This window comes from Myiozetetes cayanensis, unplaced genomic scaffold (genome assembly GCF_022539395.1).
Source record: "Myiozetetes cayanensis isolate MyiCay16 unplaced genomic scaffold, myiCay2020 scf1, whole genome shotgun sequence".
NCBI lineage: Eukaryota > Metazoa > Chordata > Aves > Passeriformes > Tyrannidae > Myiozetetes > Myiozetetes cayanensis.
Window position 1 is genome coordinate 51,143,373 of NW_026086604.1, and position 15,784 is coordinate 51,159,156.

At 39.1% G+C, this 15,784-nt stretch overlaps 1 protein-coding gene across 2 annotated transcripts in view; it reads right to left on the minus strand.

The window, feature by feature from the left end:
* The window catches only part of PIEZO2 (piezo type mechanosensitive ion channel component 2), a 294,412-nt gene that overhangs the window by 54,501 nt on the left and 224,127 nt on the right, over positions 1-15,784 (minus strand). For both annotated transcript variants that reach the window (XM_050321408.1, XM_050321398.1), the window contains 7 exons: positions 14,565-14,725; positions 13,451-13,627; positions 13,217-13,342; positions 11,626-11,826; positions 10,357-10,561; positions 10,121-10,222; positions 9,519-9,684 (listed from right to left, as the gene is read on the minus strand). In XM_050321408.1, coding sequence (XP_050177365.1) covers positions 9,519-9,684; positions 10,121-10,222; positions 10,357-10,561; positions 11,626-11,826; positions 13,217-13,342; positions 13,451-13,627; positions 14,565-14,725 — 1,138 coding nt within the window. The remainder of the gene's footprint in view (positions 1-9,518; positions 9,685-10,120; positions 10,223-10,356; positions 10,562-11,625; positions 11,827-13,216; positions 13,343-13,450; positions 13,628-14,564; positions 14,726-15,784) is intronic.

Consider the following 15,784-nt stretch of genomic DNA (forward strand, 5'->3'; position numbering starts at 1 on the left):
GGAACACCTCCAAGAACATTACATGCTCTGAAGAAGATGACGATGAAGAAGAGGGGGTCCCAAAATGCCCCCAGACCCAATTCCCAAGAGGTGTGGTGGGGGCAGAACCTGGGTGGTGGCTGGATGAGGATTGGGTGTGCGTTGGGGGTATTCCGGAAAGCCTGGGGGCTCATTAAAGCCTTTGTATCCTTATCTTATCTCCTACCTAATTTGGCTTGGAGTCTTTTTTTCCCCACAGCCATTTAGGCAACATACTATGCATCATGCGGGACAGGATCAAGCTTTGGATCATAAAAGGGGGGAACACATGTTCTTACCAAACTTCATAATAGAGCAGTATTATCTGGCAATCCTATATAGGCAATTTAAAAAGTTTTCTGAGATCATCTTTTAAGAAGTCTGAGAAATACTATAGCAAATCTATTTTAAAAAGTCAACTACAGTTACCACTGCAAACAATTCTGTATTTATGGGTGACTTCTAGGGAATTCAGCCTGGTTAAAAGCCTAGTTTTCAAAGGCAGCTGCTAAAAATATCTGCCTTTAATGGAGATCAACTGTAAAAGTTTTGAGGGGTAAAAGGTTTGTACAGAACGGAAATGTGATAGAATTTACTGGAACATTTGCCAGGAAGCTATGAGACAGAGTTATCTGAAATCAGCCTGGCTCACACTGGGAAAGAGTGAGAAACAATTTGGTGTTTTAGATTCCTTAAAATCTTGACTTAATATTTACTCAGTGTGCTTTCAAATAAGAATATCTGCCAAAGGCAATACCAAATACGACATACAGCTAAACACTGCAAAACCAACTAATTCTTAGTCCCCCCCACTATTTACAGTGTTTTGATTCTGAATGTAAATGAGTTTTCAGAGTCCTTTCACCCAGGCTGTGAAATTAGATTTGTAAGGAAATCAGGCAGGGAGAGAGTCCGACAGGAGGACACATATACCTAAGCCAAACCATCGAAGGAGTAATTCAACTAAATGCACTGTACGAAACCACATAGAAAGGCCCCTGTTGCTCAGTGTTCTCAGGCTCAGAACTTTCTAGGAGTATGTCTTTATAGTCCTACATTTATAGGCCTGTATTACACATTTCACTGGAGAAGCATTCAATGAAAAGTAACAAGAAAGTTCCCTTATGTTTTTTTCCCACAAATATTTATAATAATAATAATGGCCAGTCTTCGCGAGTGAAGATCCGGGGAAGGTCTTTACACCTTCCAGCCTGCGCATTGGATTTTTTAGGTGAGACACAGTGTGCGCGGAACTGAGCCCACCCTTTAATCCTAAGGTTCATCTGCCGGGGCCAAGCGAGCTTGGACGGTGGCAGCGAGGTCCTTAGGACGTAGGTGGGCTGCCTTTAAGGGCTAACGAGCCCCACCTGCCCGGGAGTGGCCCTGACCGGGAATCGAACCTGGGTCTCGGCGGTGATAGAGCTGCGCCTTTACCACTAGACCACCAGGGAGCCCAAATATTTAAGACAGTTATGATCTACTGCCTGTAGATCTAAAATCTACATCTAAAAATGTCATGGCTTCAGAGATGCTACCAGATTCTGGGTGATAAAACATTAAAAAAAATCAATATGCACTGGGAAAATAAAGATATGGAAGACATCAGTTGAAGAGCTCTTCACTAACTTAATATATACTGGAAATGCTGCTCTCACTGTTTCTGCATAAAATAATATTCTGTTTTCCAACATAATATTTGATTTTTTTTAATATTGATATATTATAAATATGTGGGATGGCAAGGAAAAGATCACCTTCCTGACATTGTTGTAATATTTCAAAAATCATGTTCTCTGCTAAAAAGAAAATAAATCAGCATTTTTCGAGAAAAGCCCAAAATGGAACTGAATTGATCAAACAAACAGCAATATCTTAATACTCTTCAATAAAAAAGGACTCTGACTCTTAAAAACAACCAAAACCATCTGAATCCAAACTTTCCAGAATACACACATGGCATTTGCTTGAGTCGTAGTCAGCAGAAGACATAGCTCTCAGATTAAAACTTCCAGAAATTAGAGAGAATGTGAAGAGGAAGACAGTGACATAGCTACTTTTTCACTATAATGTTAATCATTGGCTATATTTAGCAGTCATCTAAAATAATAAATACATATGTTCTTATCTTCAGAACGTACATTAAATATAATAAATAAAATAAATATAATAGCATTAGTCATCTCTAAACCAACCAAACAACAAAACTGGATGTAAAGAAAAACTTCTGAAAAGGCAGGAGGTAATACAGCTGTGTCAAGTGACAAATGATGTAGTTCTTAAAGATGGAAAGCATTCTGATTTTTATTACTATGCAGTTACAAGCACGTCCAACAATAAAAATGGCTTGTTTATACTGATATGAGTAGGTCAAGTACTGTAAGAGCAGGAATGAAGACGTCTTGGTGGGGGAATTCCCAACACATTGCCTCCCAAATCACTCAAAACATTCTCATACAAAAATCTTTAAATTCTGCCTCAAAGCCCAGAAAGTTAGGAAGTTAGGAGCTTCAGTTCCAGTTCCTTGCTCTGGACATTGTAATACAACAGTGGGAGCCCGAAGCACAAAGCCACTCCAAGAGTTAAAAGACCCTAAACAATCCCATCAGGACAGTAAGGGATGTTCTCTTTGAAAAATTCTACATAGACAACAGAAAACACTTAGTCTTGGATAGCATATGCTATGATTTTATGCTTTCACTGCAGACCACACAGATCATTATTTCAATATCATGCAAATCTTCCAAACCTCATCTTCTATGTGGTCTTTAAATCTCCATTTAGTCATCAGCAGGAAAGGCCACACTCAGGATGTGGTATTTAACAATACCTGAGCAGCTGCTTCCCAAGAGGACAATCCCACTCCCCTTCATCCTCTCAGCTCTGCATTCCAGCCCCTTCTTTAGCTTTGAATCTTTGAAACTGTTTCAAGAAGAAAACTTGCAAAAGCCTATTTATTTTTTGGGGTAGGACAGAGAAAAGGGATACTTTTCTCCCCATTCAGCCTCTGTATCAACTAAGTGCTGGTGTGATGAACACAAAGATGGGAGAGTGTAGTTGGAGGCCAGGAACAGAGACATGCATCTGAGGAAGATTAGCCACTACATCAGCACACCAAGGGAATAAATCTATCGTTTTTGGTAGCATGACAACCTCTGAATGAGAAATTTTACAGAAGAAACCTGAAAGACTAATGAAAAATAAAAAAGAACCACTGAATTTCCATCTGTGTTATTAGCAGAATCCAGTAATACTCTGGATAACATTTTGGAAAAACTTGCAATATCACTTTGCTCAAAACCAAGGAAGACAAAGTATGAAATTAATTCCACACATCCATCAAAGCTATTGTAAGTCAGATGGCTCTCCATATCAAATGATCTGCTTCTATTTTCTAAGGCTTTATTACTCTTATCATGATTGTTTCAATATTTTATTTCCACAGGAATTAATTTTTAACTGTAATACAATCCAGTCAGTTGCAAAAAGATTGCTCTGGGCGTAGTTGTTTTTCCCGGCATGCTTCATGATGTGCTTGGCTATGACCAGTCTAGTGTCTGGACCTCTGCCTGCAGGCACCAAGAGATGCTGATGCTGCAGCTGATAAACTCCTGTGAGGAAAGGAGTTTGTCCTCTGCCACCACTTTGAAGTTTAGGGAGAGAAACACTTCTGCTCACACACTACTGAGAGCCTGTTGAGCTGTTGTGCTGACAGATAAAGCTCAATTCCTCTTCATCCTCGAGGAGCTGCAGTTATGCAGCTTCCTTGTTTTCCCTTGTTGGCCACCTGCTTTGTTTTAAGTGTGGCTACCCACAGCCATATAACCCCAAGGCTCCTCCCAGAGACCTCTTCTGATGACTACTCCCTTCCTCTCCTCCAAGTGTATTATCACCATATATATGCATTCTGTAAGCTATATCAACTCCCCACATTCCTTCTGCCTTTCTGTATCTCCTATTCCTGACACACTAGCAGTCTGTGTGACCCTGCATCAGAGTCTGTTTCCACTTTTAATCTCAACCTTGCTAATTTCTCACCAAGCTTCCATCCTCAAAGCCTTTCCCTGTAGCTCTGTTTCAGCTTTCAGAAGACAGTTTAATTGATTTTCCATTTGCCAGTATCAACACCCTATCTCCCTTATTGCAATGAACTTCTTCCAATCTAGTGTTATGGATCCCATAGGTTTTAGTTCCTAATATTTTTGTCAAGCCCTCTCCAAGGACTGATATTCTTCTACTATCACTTTCTTAGCAGTGAAGTCCTTCCTTCATGCTTGTATTCACTTTAAAAATTCCCAAACTGAAGATGTGTTGATTATTGAGGCTCATTTTATTAGAAACAAAATGTTTATCTGCTTTAAATAAAAAATACGACAGAAAGCCTGTAATGTTCATTTGCAGATTCTACCTCACTAACCTAAGCTGGAAGACAGTTCCAAGACTGGCATTACAGCTGCCTTTCAGAGACTTGACCTGACTCACCTGGTGATGGCTCCCAGGGTGCAGGTATTAAAGGGGACAGTTCAATGACTGTTTCTGCTTTTAAGTTTAAAAAAGTATATTACAATCCCAAGCTTTTTTTTCCCTGACGATGTCTAGGAGAATGACTGAAAACTTGGGAATTGAAATGAGAATTTTCCAGCATTAAAGACTGTGGGAAAGGATTATCGTCAGTGAAGTTGCTTTAAATCCTGTATCATTCTAAAAGCTCCTACTTTCTATTCTTTGCTCTTGTTTCTGTTTCAAAGTCCTTTGGATATATACTCTCTTGGGGTCAAGCACATATCCCCTGGGAAATCTGTGGGTGGAAAGACTAGAAAATTTCAGGAAATCTCTTTCTAAGACTGTATTTATCATTGTTGAACTCAAGCATTTCTCCAGAGAGAAGAAAATTAAGCATTTGGAAATATGTTCTTTCGCTGCCACTGTTTATATTGCAGTTAAAAGCTTTTTATCCATGCCTACTAGAACAGTGACCAACTAGTATCTTCTCAAGGGACGTGATACTTCAGAAAGGGTGCTTTGGTCTGCAACTGCTATTCTTTTACACAGTAAATACACATCAGGCTTCTCAGAAAGCATGGGCACACCAAGCACAACTTTTTTTTTTTTTTTAATGCTTTGTAATTTATTCATAGCCAGATTGTCTTCACTGATTTGTTTGGCTCTTTATGACTGACTTTTGAAGAGATGCCATTACTAATTTCACTTGCTTGGATAAGGTTTGAACCAAGTTCTTATCCATGTTACCAAATATTTAGACCTTTCTGAAGCTTCTATAGAAAAGCACATGAAATGTTCTTAGACAAAGCTCTTTCAGTTCCAAATTGTCTTGGATGGAGGCCAGATACATACATTTTCTTTTGAGGTAGATCTTCGGTGGATTAAACCAGAGCTTGAGGGTCCTTCTTTTTAAAGATTTATAACTTCTAATAAAAGATTCAGTCACCTTGAGATACTGTCAGCCATTCTCTGGGGATTCTTTGAAGCAAATTAGGCATTTAGGATTGCATATGTGCAGTGCAACCTCTCAAAAACACCCATAATCTAAAGCCTGGGAAAATCTGCATTGTTGTGAAAGCATCGAAAGACATACTTAGGGGCTCAAAGAAAGGTAAGAACACAAGAACACGAAATCTATTATGCAGTTCATACTAAAGGCAGGTCTGTTTATACCTAGAGTATGTCTACAAGTGTGTTCCCATTATAGATTCATGAAGCTACACTACAAACAAACAAACAAAAAAAGATAAGTTATAGCTTAAAAAGGGGTGAAAGGAAGACAGGAGGAAGTACAGACCAGTGAGCCTTACCTTTGTGCTTGGGAAGATCATGGAGCAGATCTTCATGGAAGCAACATTAAGACATGCATGACTAGAAGGTGATCCTAGACACCCACCATGGCTTCTCTAAGGGAAAATCGTGTATTTCTATGGTGTATTTCTATGATGGAGTGACTGCAACACTCAATAATGTCATCAAACTGACAGATGTCATCTACCTGGACTTCTATAAAGCCTTCAAGATGATTCTACGTGACATCCTTATCTTTCTAAATTGAAGACATGGATTTGAAGGGTAGATTATTCAGTGGATAGGCAATTGGCTGCCTGGATGCAGCCAGAGAGTTGTGGTCAATGGCTCTATGTACAGATGGAGGCTGGTGACGAGTGGTGTCCCTCAGAGCTCTTTCTGTAGATTACTGCTCTTTAATATCTTCACCACTGACACAGACAGTGAGATAGAGTGCACCCTCAGCAAAACTGCAGATGACACCAAGCTGAGTCGTGCAGTTGACATAACAGAAGGAAGAGATGCCATCCAGAAGGTCCTGGACAAATATGAGAAGTGAGCCCAGGAGAACCTCATGAAGTTCAACAAGATAAAGTGCAAAGTGCTGCATCTGAGTTGGGGCAATCCCACACATGAGTAGAGACTGGGAGAAGAACTCATTGAGAGCAGCTCTGACGAGAAGGACCTGGGGGTTCTTGTGGATGAAAAGCTGGACATGATCCAACAGTATGCACTCACAGGCCAGAAAGCCAACTGCATTCTGGCCTGGGCTGCACCAAAGGAGGTTGAGGGAGATGATTCTAGCTATCTACTCTGCCCCTGTGAGATGCCACCTGGAGTGTTACGTCCAGGTCTGGAGTCCTCAGAACAAGAAAGACATGGACTGTCCACGAAGATGATCAGAGGATGAAGCACCTCTTCCATGAGAAAAGGCTGAGAGTTGGGGTTGTTCAGCCTGGAGAACAGAAGGCTCTAGTGAGACCTAATAGTGGTCTTCTAGTAATGAAAGGCGTCCTATCAAAAAAAAGGGAGAGCAAGTTTTTATACAGGCATGTAGTGATAAGACAAGGGAGAGGGTTTTAAACTAGGAGAGGAGATATTTAGATTAGATGTTAGAGAGAAATTCTTTACTTAGAGGGTAATGAGGCACTGAAACAAGTTTCCCAGAGAAGTGGTGGATGCCCCATTTCTGAAAATGTCCAAGACCAGGTTGAATGGAGCTTTGAGTACCCTGGTCTAGTAGAAGGTATCCCTGCCCACTGCAGGGGGATTGGAACTGGATGATCTTTAAGATCCCTTCAATTCCAGTGCAAGCCAGTCTATGATTCTATGATTACCTGCTCAAGCATCTTCAAGAAAGGATATCATAAAAAGGAATTTCCTTTGCTCCTGAATGGGTTAATCAATGTTTTTTCTATTCATTCATGATTGATTTTCAAACAAAAATGTCCCTGTTCTTTTTCTTTCTCTGCTTTGTTCTTTTCATTCAACTTCTTACTCATGCAACATAAAACTATCACGTGAAATGGTCACACAGATTTCTGCATTTATCTGGAACAGGTAAAAACTGATCACGGTTTATTTGTTCAGCTCACCACCACTAATGGATCCTTTGATTTTCACTTCTTTTGTACTCTCCACCAGCAATATTACTTACCGATTACTACACATTGCAAACTCCCAGTTAAATGATTGCATTCGTTAATCACCTTTATGCAGATCTCCTTGGTCAGCACGTGTCCAGCAGGGTGTCTGAATGGATGTTCTGTCTCCAATGGCTTCAAGCTGATGCATACCATGCATATGAACCAAAACACAGGACTTAACCCCAAGGATGTGTGGAGGGGCAACAGGCCAGTTCAGCCTGAGCTTTGCTTTCCACTATAAACCTGCCTCTGACTCCCATCCGAAATCTTCAAGGAATATGCTCTCTGCTTTAAAGTTTTCATGTTTGTCCATCTACAGATGACCAGAATTACCTATCAGGTTCCAGAGAACATTGAAAAGATGCCAGAAGAGGTTGTTTAAAAAGCAGTGATTTTCTTGCCTCTTTTGAAGACAGCTTTAAAACACATTCTCATTATTGCAGAGTTTTTTCACAACAATTTTTTTCTGGACTAAGGGAGGAAAATTTGATATTTTCTTTCTGCCAGCAATCAGGGATGGTCTTTGCCAGTGACCAAATATGTCAGTGTGCCTGATGCAACTGCTGCATCAGCTTTTGCTAAGATGGACACCACTTTCATGGCAAGCAAAACCTCAGGTAATACCCCCTACATTTCCTCTAACCCAAACCCTATTTGTCAGATGTCTTTTAGAAAGCATTCCCACTTGATGCAGCATTTTTTAAAAAGATCGATACTTCTCTCTTTCTGCTTATCTTACCAAATCTAGAGCATTGGGTCTGCCCTGTAGACTGGAAATTCTCAAGAGGGAGAACTGATCAAACTTAGCCCAGTAGTGACTATAAATCTCTGGATGAATGAGTAAATTGACTGTTTCAACAGTCTCCTCTTCAAACTATTTCAAGATAGATTTGGCCACCAATTGTAACAGAAATGGCAGGGTCAGATTAAAGATCTTGAGAGGGGTTTCTGGTGAAGCACTTCTCTGGTAAAAGAAAAAGTTTACCAGCAAAAGGGAGATTTTCCTGGACATTAGTTCTAGGCATTATTCCTTTTGCATTCAGGCACATGTTAACACTCATTCACTTACCAAGTCTGACAAAACACCATAGCTAAAAATCTTATTCTTCCCATTTATTCTTGTAATATTGCACAAACTTTCAGTCATATCTGCAACAAAGACCATGGCCAGCACAATTTGAAAAAGCTGAGCTAACCTGTCTTTACCGAAATGATCGCATAGGAACAGTTTCATTGTTTGAAGACCATTCAGAACAGACTGCCTCATGCTCTGCCCCTTTATAAATTATTCACCTTCTTCAACAACCTCAGAAAGAGAAAGACATATCAGTTGTCCTTCCAAGACACTTTTAAGGTTCTTATGCCTAGATGAAATAGCACAAAGGACAGTCTCTCATATTAGAGTATTAATTTGATTGTGCTTAGGCAACAAATCAGCAGGACATGATTTCTTGGGATTAAACACATACGTGGGAAGCTGCAGACTGTGATGTATTATTACCAACATGTCTGTGTTCTGGGGGAAGCCACCAAAGCACTGAAGTTCACCATAAATGCTGCACCACAAAACATTCATAGAGGCAAATTCAAATTTGGTTACCAAGATTCCTTCTGAAGTGAGAAAGATGGAGGGTTTAGATTCATCTAAACAGCTGAACCACCTTTCTTGTGACCTAAAGGTGAATATTTCACAATGTGTTGGTTGTCTAAGACAGTGGTGGGACTCGATGATCTTAAAGGTCTTTTCCAACCTGAACGAGCCTATGATTGTATGAATACAAGCTTTCAAGCAAATTTATCACTGAATGTCCCTCTGAGGAGCACTTAAAACAACCATCTGGTTTAGAAAGACTTGTTTGCATCTGCCCTGTTCTAAACTACTGTCTGATTACTCAGAACTGAATTACCTGCTGTCTCATCATACAGTAAAAAGTATGTTATATGGGAACATACGTGAATACAAATTCCAAGTAAAATTGGAAGCTGTGAGAATAACTTTTACACTAGAGAACCTTACGAAAAGGAAGCGCTGTATTTTCCAAGTATTTAAGATTTAGTTTTTACCGGCAATGAATGAAGTCAGGAACAGGATTATGCTGGCTAAAAGATGCCGCATCAAGATTCATGCAAATTTCCACGTTGTCTCCAGCCATGATTCGTACTGCAGCTTTATTTTCATCCTCAAATGTCTGCCTTTGCAAGGATGCACACAGCAGCAACATGAAATCATCTAGGAGAAAGCAGTGATTGCAAGGAAAAATTCAATCATTAACATAGGTATAAGGAGTGGTCATGATACATTATAATGTAGTTACCAGACTGTTTTCCCCCACTTTGAACCTCCAAGGCTGTGCTGTTTTCAAGACATGTTATGCTGATCTGAAATTTATTAATGTATTTTTACCTGTCATTGTCTAGAACTTGAGAAATAAATGAGAAAAGGGGAAATAATTCATACTTTTTGATGTCACATTATTAAAAATGTGATACAGGAGAAACAGCTGCAGAAATTACTAATTCTTTGAATTTTAGTATTCAGTCTCCCAGAGAACATGTCATCTTGCTACAGAAGATTAAATAAAAGGCTGGCTTCAAATTACACTGTACAGATGTTTTAATCAAAGGACACATAAACACTTTACAACTAACTGTGCTAAAATACTTACACACAAGGAAGACAGGGTTTGGTCTCACAATGAAGTCTGGAAAGTATAACCACTTTATGATGTTGGAGTTGAAGTTGGCATTACCACTTCTCCATGGATAGTCTGTATGACAGAAGCATGTAAAAATGCAATCAGTACTTTATACCAATTACTTAACCCTTTTCATCTGAATACTTTCCAGCCCTTTTATATAAACCAAGCAGCAGTATTTTTCCATAAAGGGTAAGTGTCCTTACCTTTACAAGGAGCAGGTGGGATGCCAATGCAAAGGAAGTACTGGAACGTAATAATGCATGACAGAAAACAGCAGTATTTTGGCCAGATCTCTGCAATAGCTTTTCTTCTGCGTCGATACAAAACAGCAATCAGCCAGAAGGCATGAATCATGGCATAAAAATCCATCCTTTGACCAATTACATTCACTGATAGAAGAAAACAGGTCTGAAAATGAAGTAAATAAACATAAGCAACATTTGCAATTTGATGGCTAGTCAATGCAGCGGTAATGCAAGTATTCTGTATCCTGACAGAATGACTGGACATGTGCTGCATCTGACTGCAGGAACCAACAGTAACCTCCTCCACTCCACTCCAACACCCAAATTTTGATACTCTTTTATCTCTAGAGCAGTTTTCCATTATGTGATATTTACCGATACAGAAAGGAAAGAGAGTTGTCAGAGTAGCCAATATGCAAAATGTTTAATTGTTGCCAAGCAAAGCACATAGTACACAGTTATATATTTTGACAGGACTAACAGATGTGAAAAAGAACAGGAACTATTAAGATTAGCAACAACTAAAATGTATCCTCATGTGGGAAACAGACAAAAGGAAAAGGAGTTTAGAACACACAGCTTCTATTGGTGATAGACAAATCCAGTCAATTCCTTTAAGGTAGCTCTAGTTCTCCACTGTTCTAAGGGCTCTGCATTCCAGCATTTCTGTTCTCTGGCTTCACTGAAAGTAGCCCCATCACTCAGTTCCATGAAACGTGTTTTCAAGCTTAGTGAATACTTCATAGTGAATCATTTATTCAGTGCACTACGCTATTTTGATTTTCTCTCCCCTAAGATTACGATGAGCTAAAAATTACTTCCTAAATAGTTTGGGAAATAGCTTGCTGGTTTCTTTTTATTTTCACTCAATCTTCAGACTGGCTGTGAACAGTTTACTCTGTCTATCAGTAGCAAGTGCTGGTAGTGTTTAATGGATCGGTCAAGAGCATCATTATGATTAGAATTAGGATGCGTTAGACTGGGAGTTGCCTTCTTCAAATAGCCATAAAAAACTGTAAAAAATCACTATTTCTAAGAAGATTTTTTGGAAGTATATTTCATGTGTCCATGAAAAAGTAGTCAAGATAAAGGGAACAGAGGTGACGAGCATGAATGATGACTAAGAAGCACTCAGATCTCAAATACAGTCCAAGCTAGCATTCAAAAATAGCACAGTGAAATGTTCTGGAATGGTAGTCTAAAGAAAAGTAATATGTAGTGATTTACCTCCAAACCAAACTTGTAGAAGAAGTAGTTTATGAAATACTTGACACAGTTTATCACTCCATCATCCAGATGTGCTCTTGTAATATCGTGAAAAATTGTTTTAGTCACAGGTGCAGTAAGGTTATTTCGACATCTGTAGTATTCTTGATGACGGTAGATTGTAACTTCGAAAGCCAGAATAGCCAGCATCAGTAAGTTATTCTATGGGAAACGCAGTCAGAAGAATATTAAATGAAAATCAAAACCACATGAAGCTATAAAATTTTCTGATAAGCATAAACTCATTAATACGCAAACTGATGTTACCACTGAGTACTTCTGCACTCCAGAATGCACTGGCACCTATGCCTAGCTATCATTGAAACAAACTAAGGTTTCTACCACTTCTTGGATTTTAATGAATCATGGAGACATTCAGAAGATACATATAAAGAAATTAATTAAAAATGTTATAATGAATACTAGTTGTGGAAAAGAAGGGGAGGCAAAAGCCCCTCACTTTAACACTGCAGACATTTTGAATGCTTGCTATTAAAGGGACATACAGAAACACATCAAGGCTTGAAGCTTGGGACCTTCAGGTCTGAAACCGAAATGAATTTCTATATGGACAGAAAACATCTCATTTGCTAACTCAGTGCAAACCTTTCTAGAATAATTTCTAAATCCCAAAGTGTTCTCAATTTATAGCTGTAAAACTCTTGCATCAAGGCAGACACCACTAGGCAACTTCACTCTACGCACAAAACTCTGGGTCAGTAATTGCGCTTCCCCACCTGTGGGAGGTGCATGGCTAAAGGAGCAAGAGGCAGAGGCATTGCCAGCACCTGATATGTTGTCCTGCACAGCTTGGCAGGTATTCCCTACACAAACAAAGCGCACAGAAGTAAGCTCTCAGGGAAGAAATGACAAATAAGCCTAGTTAAATTGAAACTTGCTGTTGTCCAGTTAGCCAATTTCTGACAACTTTCTCCAAAATTTTGGAGATTCTCTAAATTAGGAAGCGATATACAAGGTTTTCACCAGGACTTGGAACACTTTCATTTTAAGTAGGGTTTTTTAATCAAGAAAGGAATAATAGAATATTGCTCACAGGCATCAATGAAAAACGAGAAGAAAAACAAAAGACATCAATTTACTAGTGTTTGAATGAATTATTCCCTTAACTCGTTATATTTTCTAAATTGTGGTTGAGGAATAAGCACTTAAAAAAATTAACTGCTTATAGCATACATTATCACTCAAGGCAATTACTCCAATTAGACCCATCAGTCCTTTGGTATCTGAAAGCTGTGTACCTCTTAATTACTTTGAGTTCTTAAAAATTACATTTCTTAAAGAGCTTTTAACAGATGGTAGAGTCCAAAAGCCATACTTCTACATGAAAGATTATCTGAATTGGTACTGAATCCTTTCCAGATATATTCTGTGTAACAGATATGATTTTTTGTGTTGCCTCTTTCCTTCTGTACTTCCCTATTATCAATTATTACTTTTTTTTATGTGTGTGTGACAGGTTATTTATTTCAAAGACATTGCTAATACATAGCAAACTAGAAAATATCTGAATATAGATAATTAAAGAAGTTACCCTTAAGTACACAAGAAGGGGATAAGACTTTCTCAATCCAACCCACTCCGCAGGATCAACTGGCCCACTGTAGAGCACTGATGTTTTGAGTTCTTCTAAATCGACCCTAGTATCATTCTCTCCTGGCTAAAAAAAAAAAAAAAAGTGTAACAGTTATAAAACATGTTTAGGGTTGCTTGAGGAGGGAATGATAATCAAGAGCAGTCAAACTTTTTAATATGCACTTGTACTCACCAACGTACAGTTACTGGAAAAAGTTTTGGGATCGATAGATGAGAGCTGGTACAACATTTTGCAGACAATAATCACACATGTCCAGACAGTGCAGATACTTGATGCCAGTGGGCGAAACTGAGCATATGGCAAAGCAAGAGCCCAGGCAATCAAAAACACAAAGTTAAACAGAGACACCTGAAAACACAAAAACAGTACAGAAATTACATGGACTAACAAAAGAACTGGAGAAAGTTTGACCTTTTCCACAGTAAATTAAACCAGAATTATTTAAAAGAAAGGGGTATGAAGAAACTTTGAGGAAAATACTGAAAAAAAGAGTTACAATACTCAAAGAAACAATGTGGTAAGTGAAGAACGAAAAACTTAATAGTTGTTGAGGAAGAACTTTACCACATACATAATATTAATACTGTTAGACCCACAAAACTCCGTATTCTCCCTATCAACAGACATGAAGGAAGAAGGACCAAATGTATGTTCTGTTGCTTTAGTACACATGAAACAAAGATGAGATGATACAGATCTGTGTGTCTGTGCTATCGAGCTTTGTCCTCTTGACCTTTTCCCCACAAAAATGTGAGAAAATGGATTTTTTTGGGTTTTTTTTTGTAGTAAATCCTCTCTGACTATCCTGTTCAGGAATGGCTATGCCACATAGTGAACTCACACTGCCCACACCTAAAGCACAGCTAAAAGGGTTGCTCCCTTTTTCTTTAGGCATAGTTCCACATTCTTATTTCTTAAGCACCAAACTGAGTTTAAATAATTTTCCTTCATATACCTTCTTAACCCTTTTCTACACCCTCCATCCCTGGATGGTGTCCACAGCCAGTTTGAGCAGGGGAGGGATTACGTCTCTTCCATTCAAAGAATTAGACTAATTAAACTTTCATATCTGGATAATAAAACTTTAATATCTGGAGAAAAGGGGAGGGCTGAGACTATCTAGACTGAGAGAATATCACTGTGGAAGATGTCAAGGCAGATCCCCAGCAGGTGACAAACCCAAATTTCAGTGAGGTCTGACAGGAGGAAACCATTGCCCCACACATCAGCAGAGGCTGACAAACCTCAATTAAGTGTAAGATTTTGACAGTGGGTGTTTACTTGCCTCTTTCACTGTGACCCAGATGATGTAAGAGGAAACAATTTTGATGATGTGCAGCTCCAACAGCCACCACACGAAGACTTGCATCTTATGAAAATACTCCAGGAATTTCAAAAACAGCACTGTAAGGCGGTCGATCACTAGATGCCACTTGTTCCTTAAGTCTGCAGGGATGTTCAAGTAGAACCATTGTGAGAAGAAAAAGAGAAGGTCTCTGTAAAATGGAATACTCCACTAGACAACAATGATCTTTCTGCTTCTTCTCTTCCAAGCTTTAGAGCGAGGTAAGATGGAGGATAAAGATATGGCCCAGTGGTTAGCTAAGACAAAACAGGGTTGAGGCCCACTTAGCTGTGGTGCTTTCCCTTCTGACACACTTTTACTGGAAGGATTCCACACTTCAAAAGAAGCAGTGTTGGCCCTCCTTGCCAATTTTGCTTTTATTCCTCTCCACGAGAGCTCTTCTTGGACTCTGTTGTCCTCCAGTATCTTTGGACCTAAGCTTAGAGATCTCATTCAGGAATGAATTCCAGCCCTGGTCCTTATCCAACTCAGAAAAATACAATTTTTTTTTTTTTTTTGATGCTTGGAAGCTATGGACCCAGCCTGTTTTCAGAAAGCAGAGACTACTACTATTTAGAAAGCTTTTCAGCCAGCTTGGAAGAGATCCATACAGAGTAGGATTAGGATTCTTGTCATGTGTGTTCAGACAACTGCACAATAGACAGTTATTCTAAAATTATCTAAAATGCCTTGAAAACATCACTGCCTCCTAGAGTGTGATCTGTTCCATCACAGGACAGATATCTAAACCAAGCAAGACAATCTGCAGTCAATCGAATATTTCTCTCAGTTGAAAAAGTTTATCAAGTTAAGATCCTGAACTTGGGTGAAAGTATCCCTTCATAGGGGTGTTTTGCTAAAAAGCTATCCTACCAAATACTACCCCAGTGAGCAAGCATGTGGCTATGCCTATTACATGTGAATGTACATGACAATACATGTGCTGAGCATCGCTCTCTAAGTGCCGACTTTGCTTGTGGGCTGGTTACAAAACTGTTTCACCAGGCTGGTATATATTAGTATAAAGTCTTCACACTGTATTAGGGGCTTCAGGAGCACTCTGGAGATTAGGAAGGATTTTTCGTGCTGTGAGAAGATTCTTACAGTTACTATCAGAGATGGAAAAATTTGCAAGTGATATCAAAATTTATCGTTGTCTA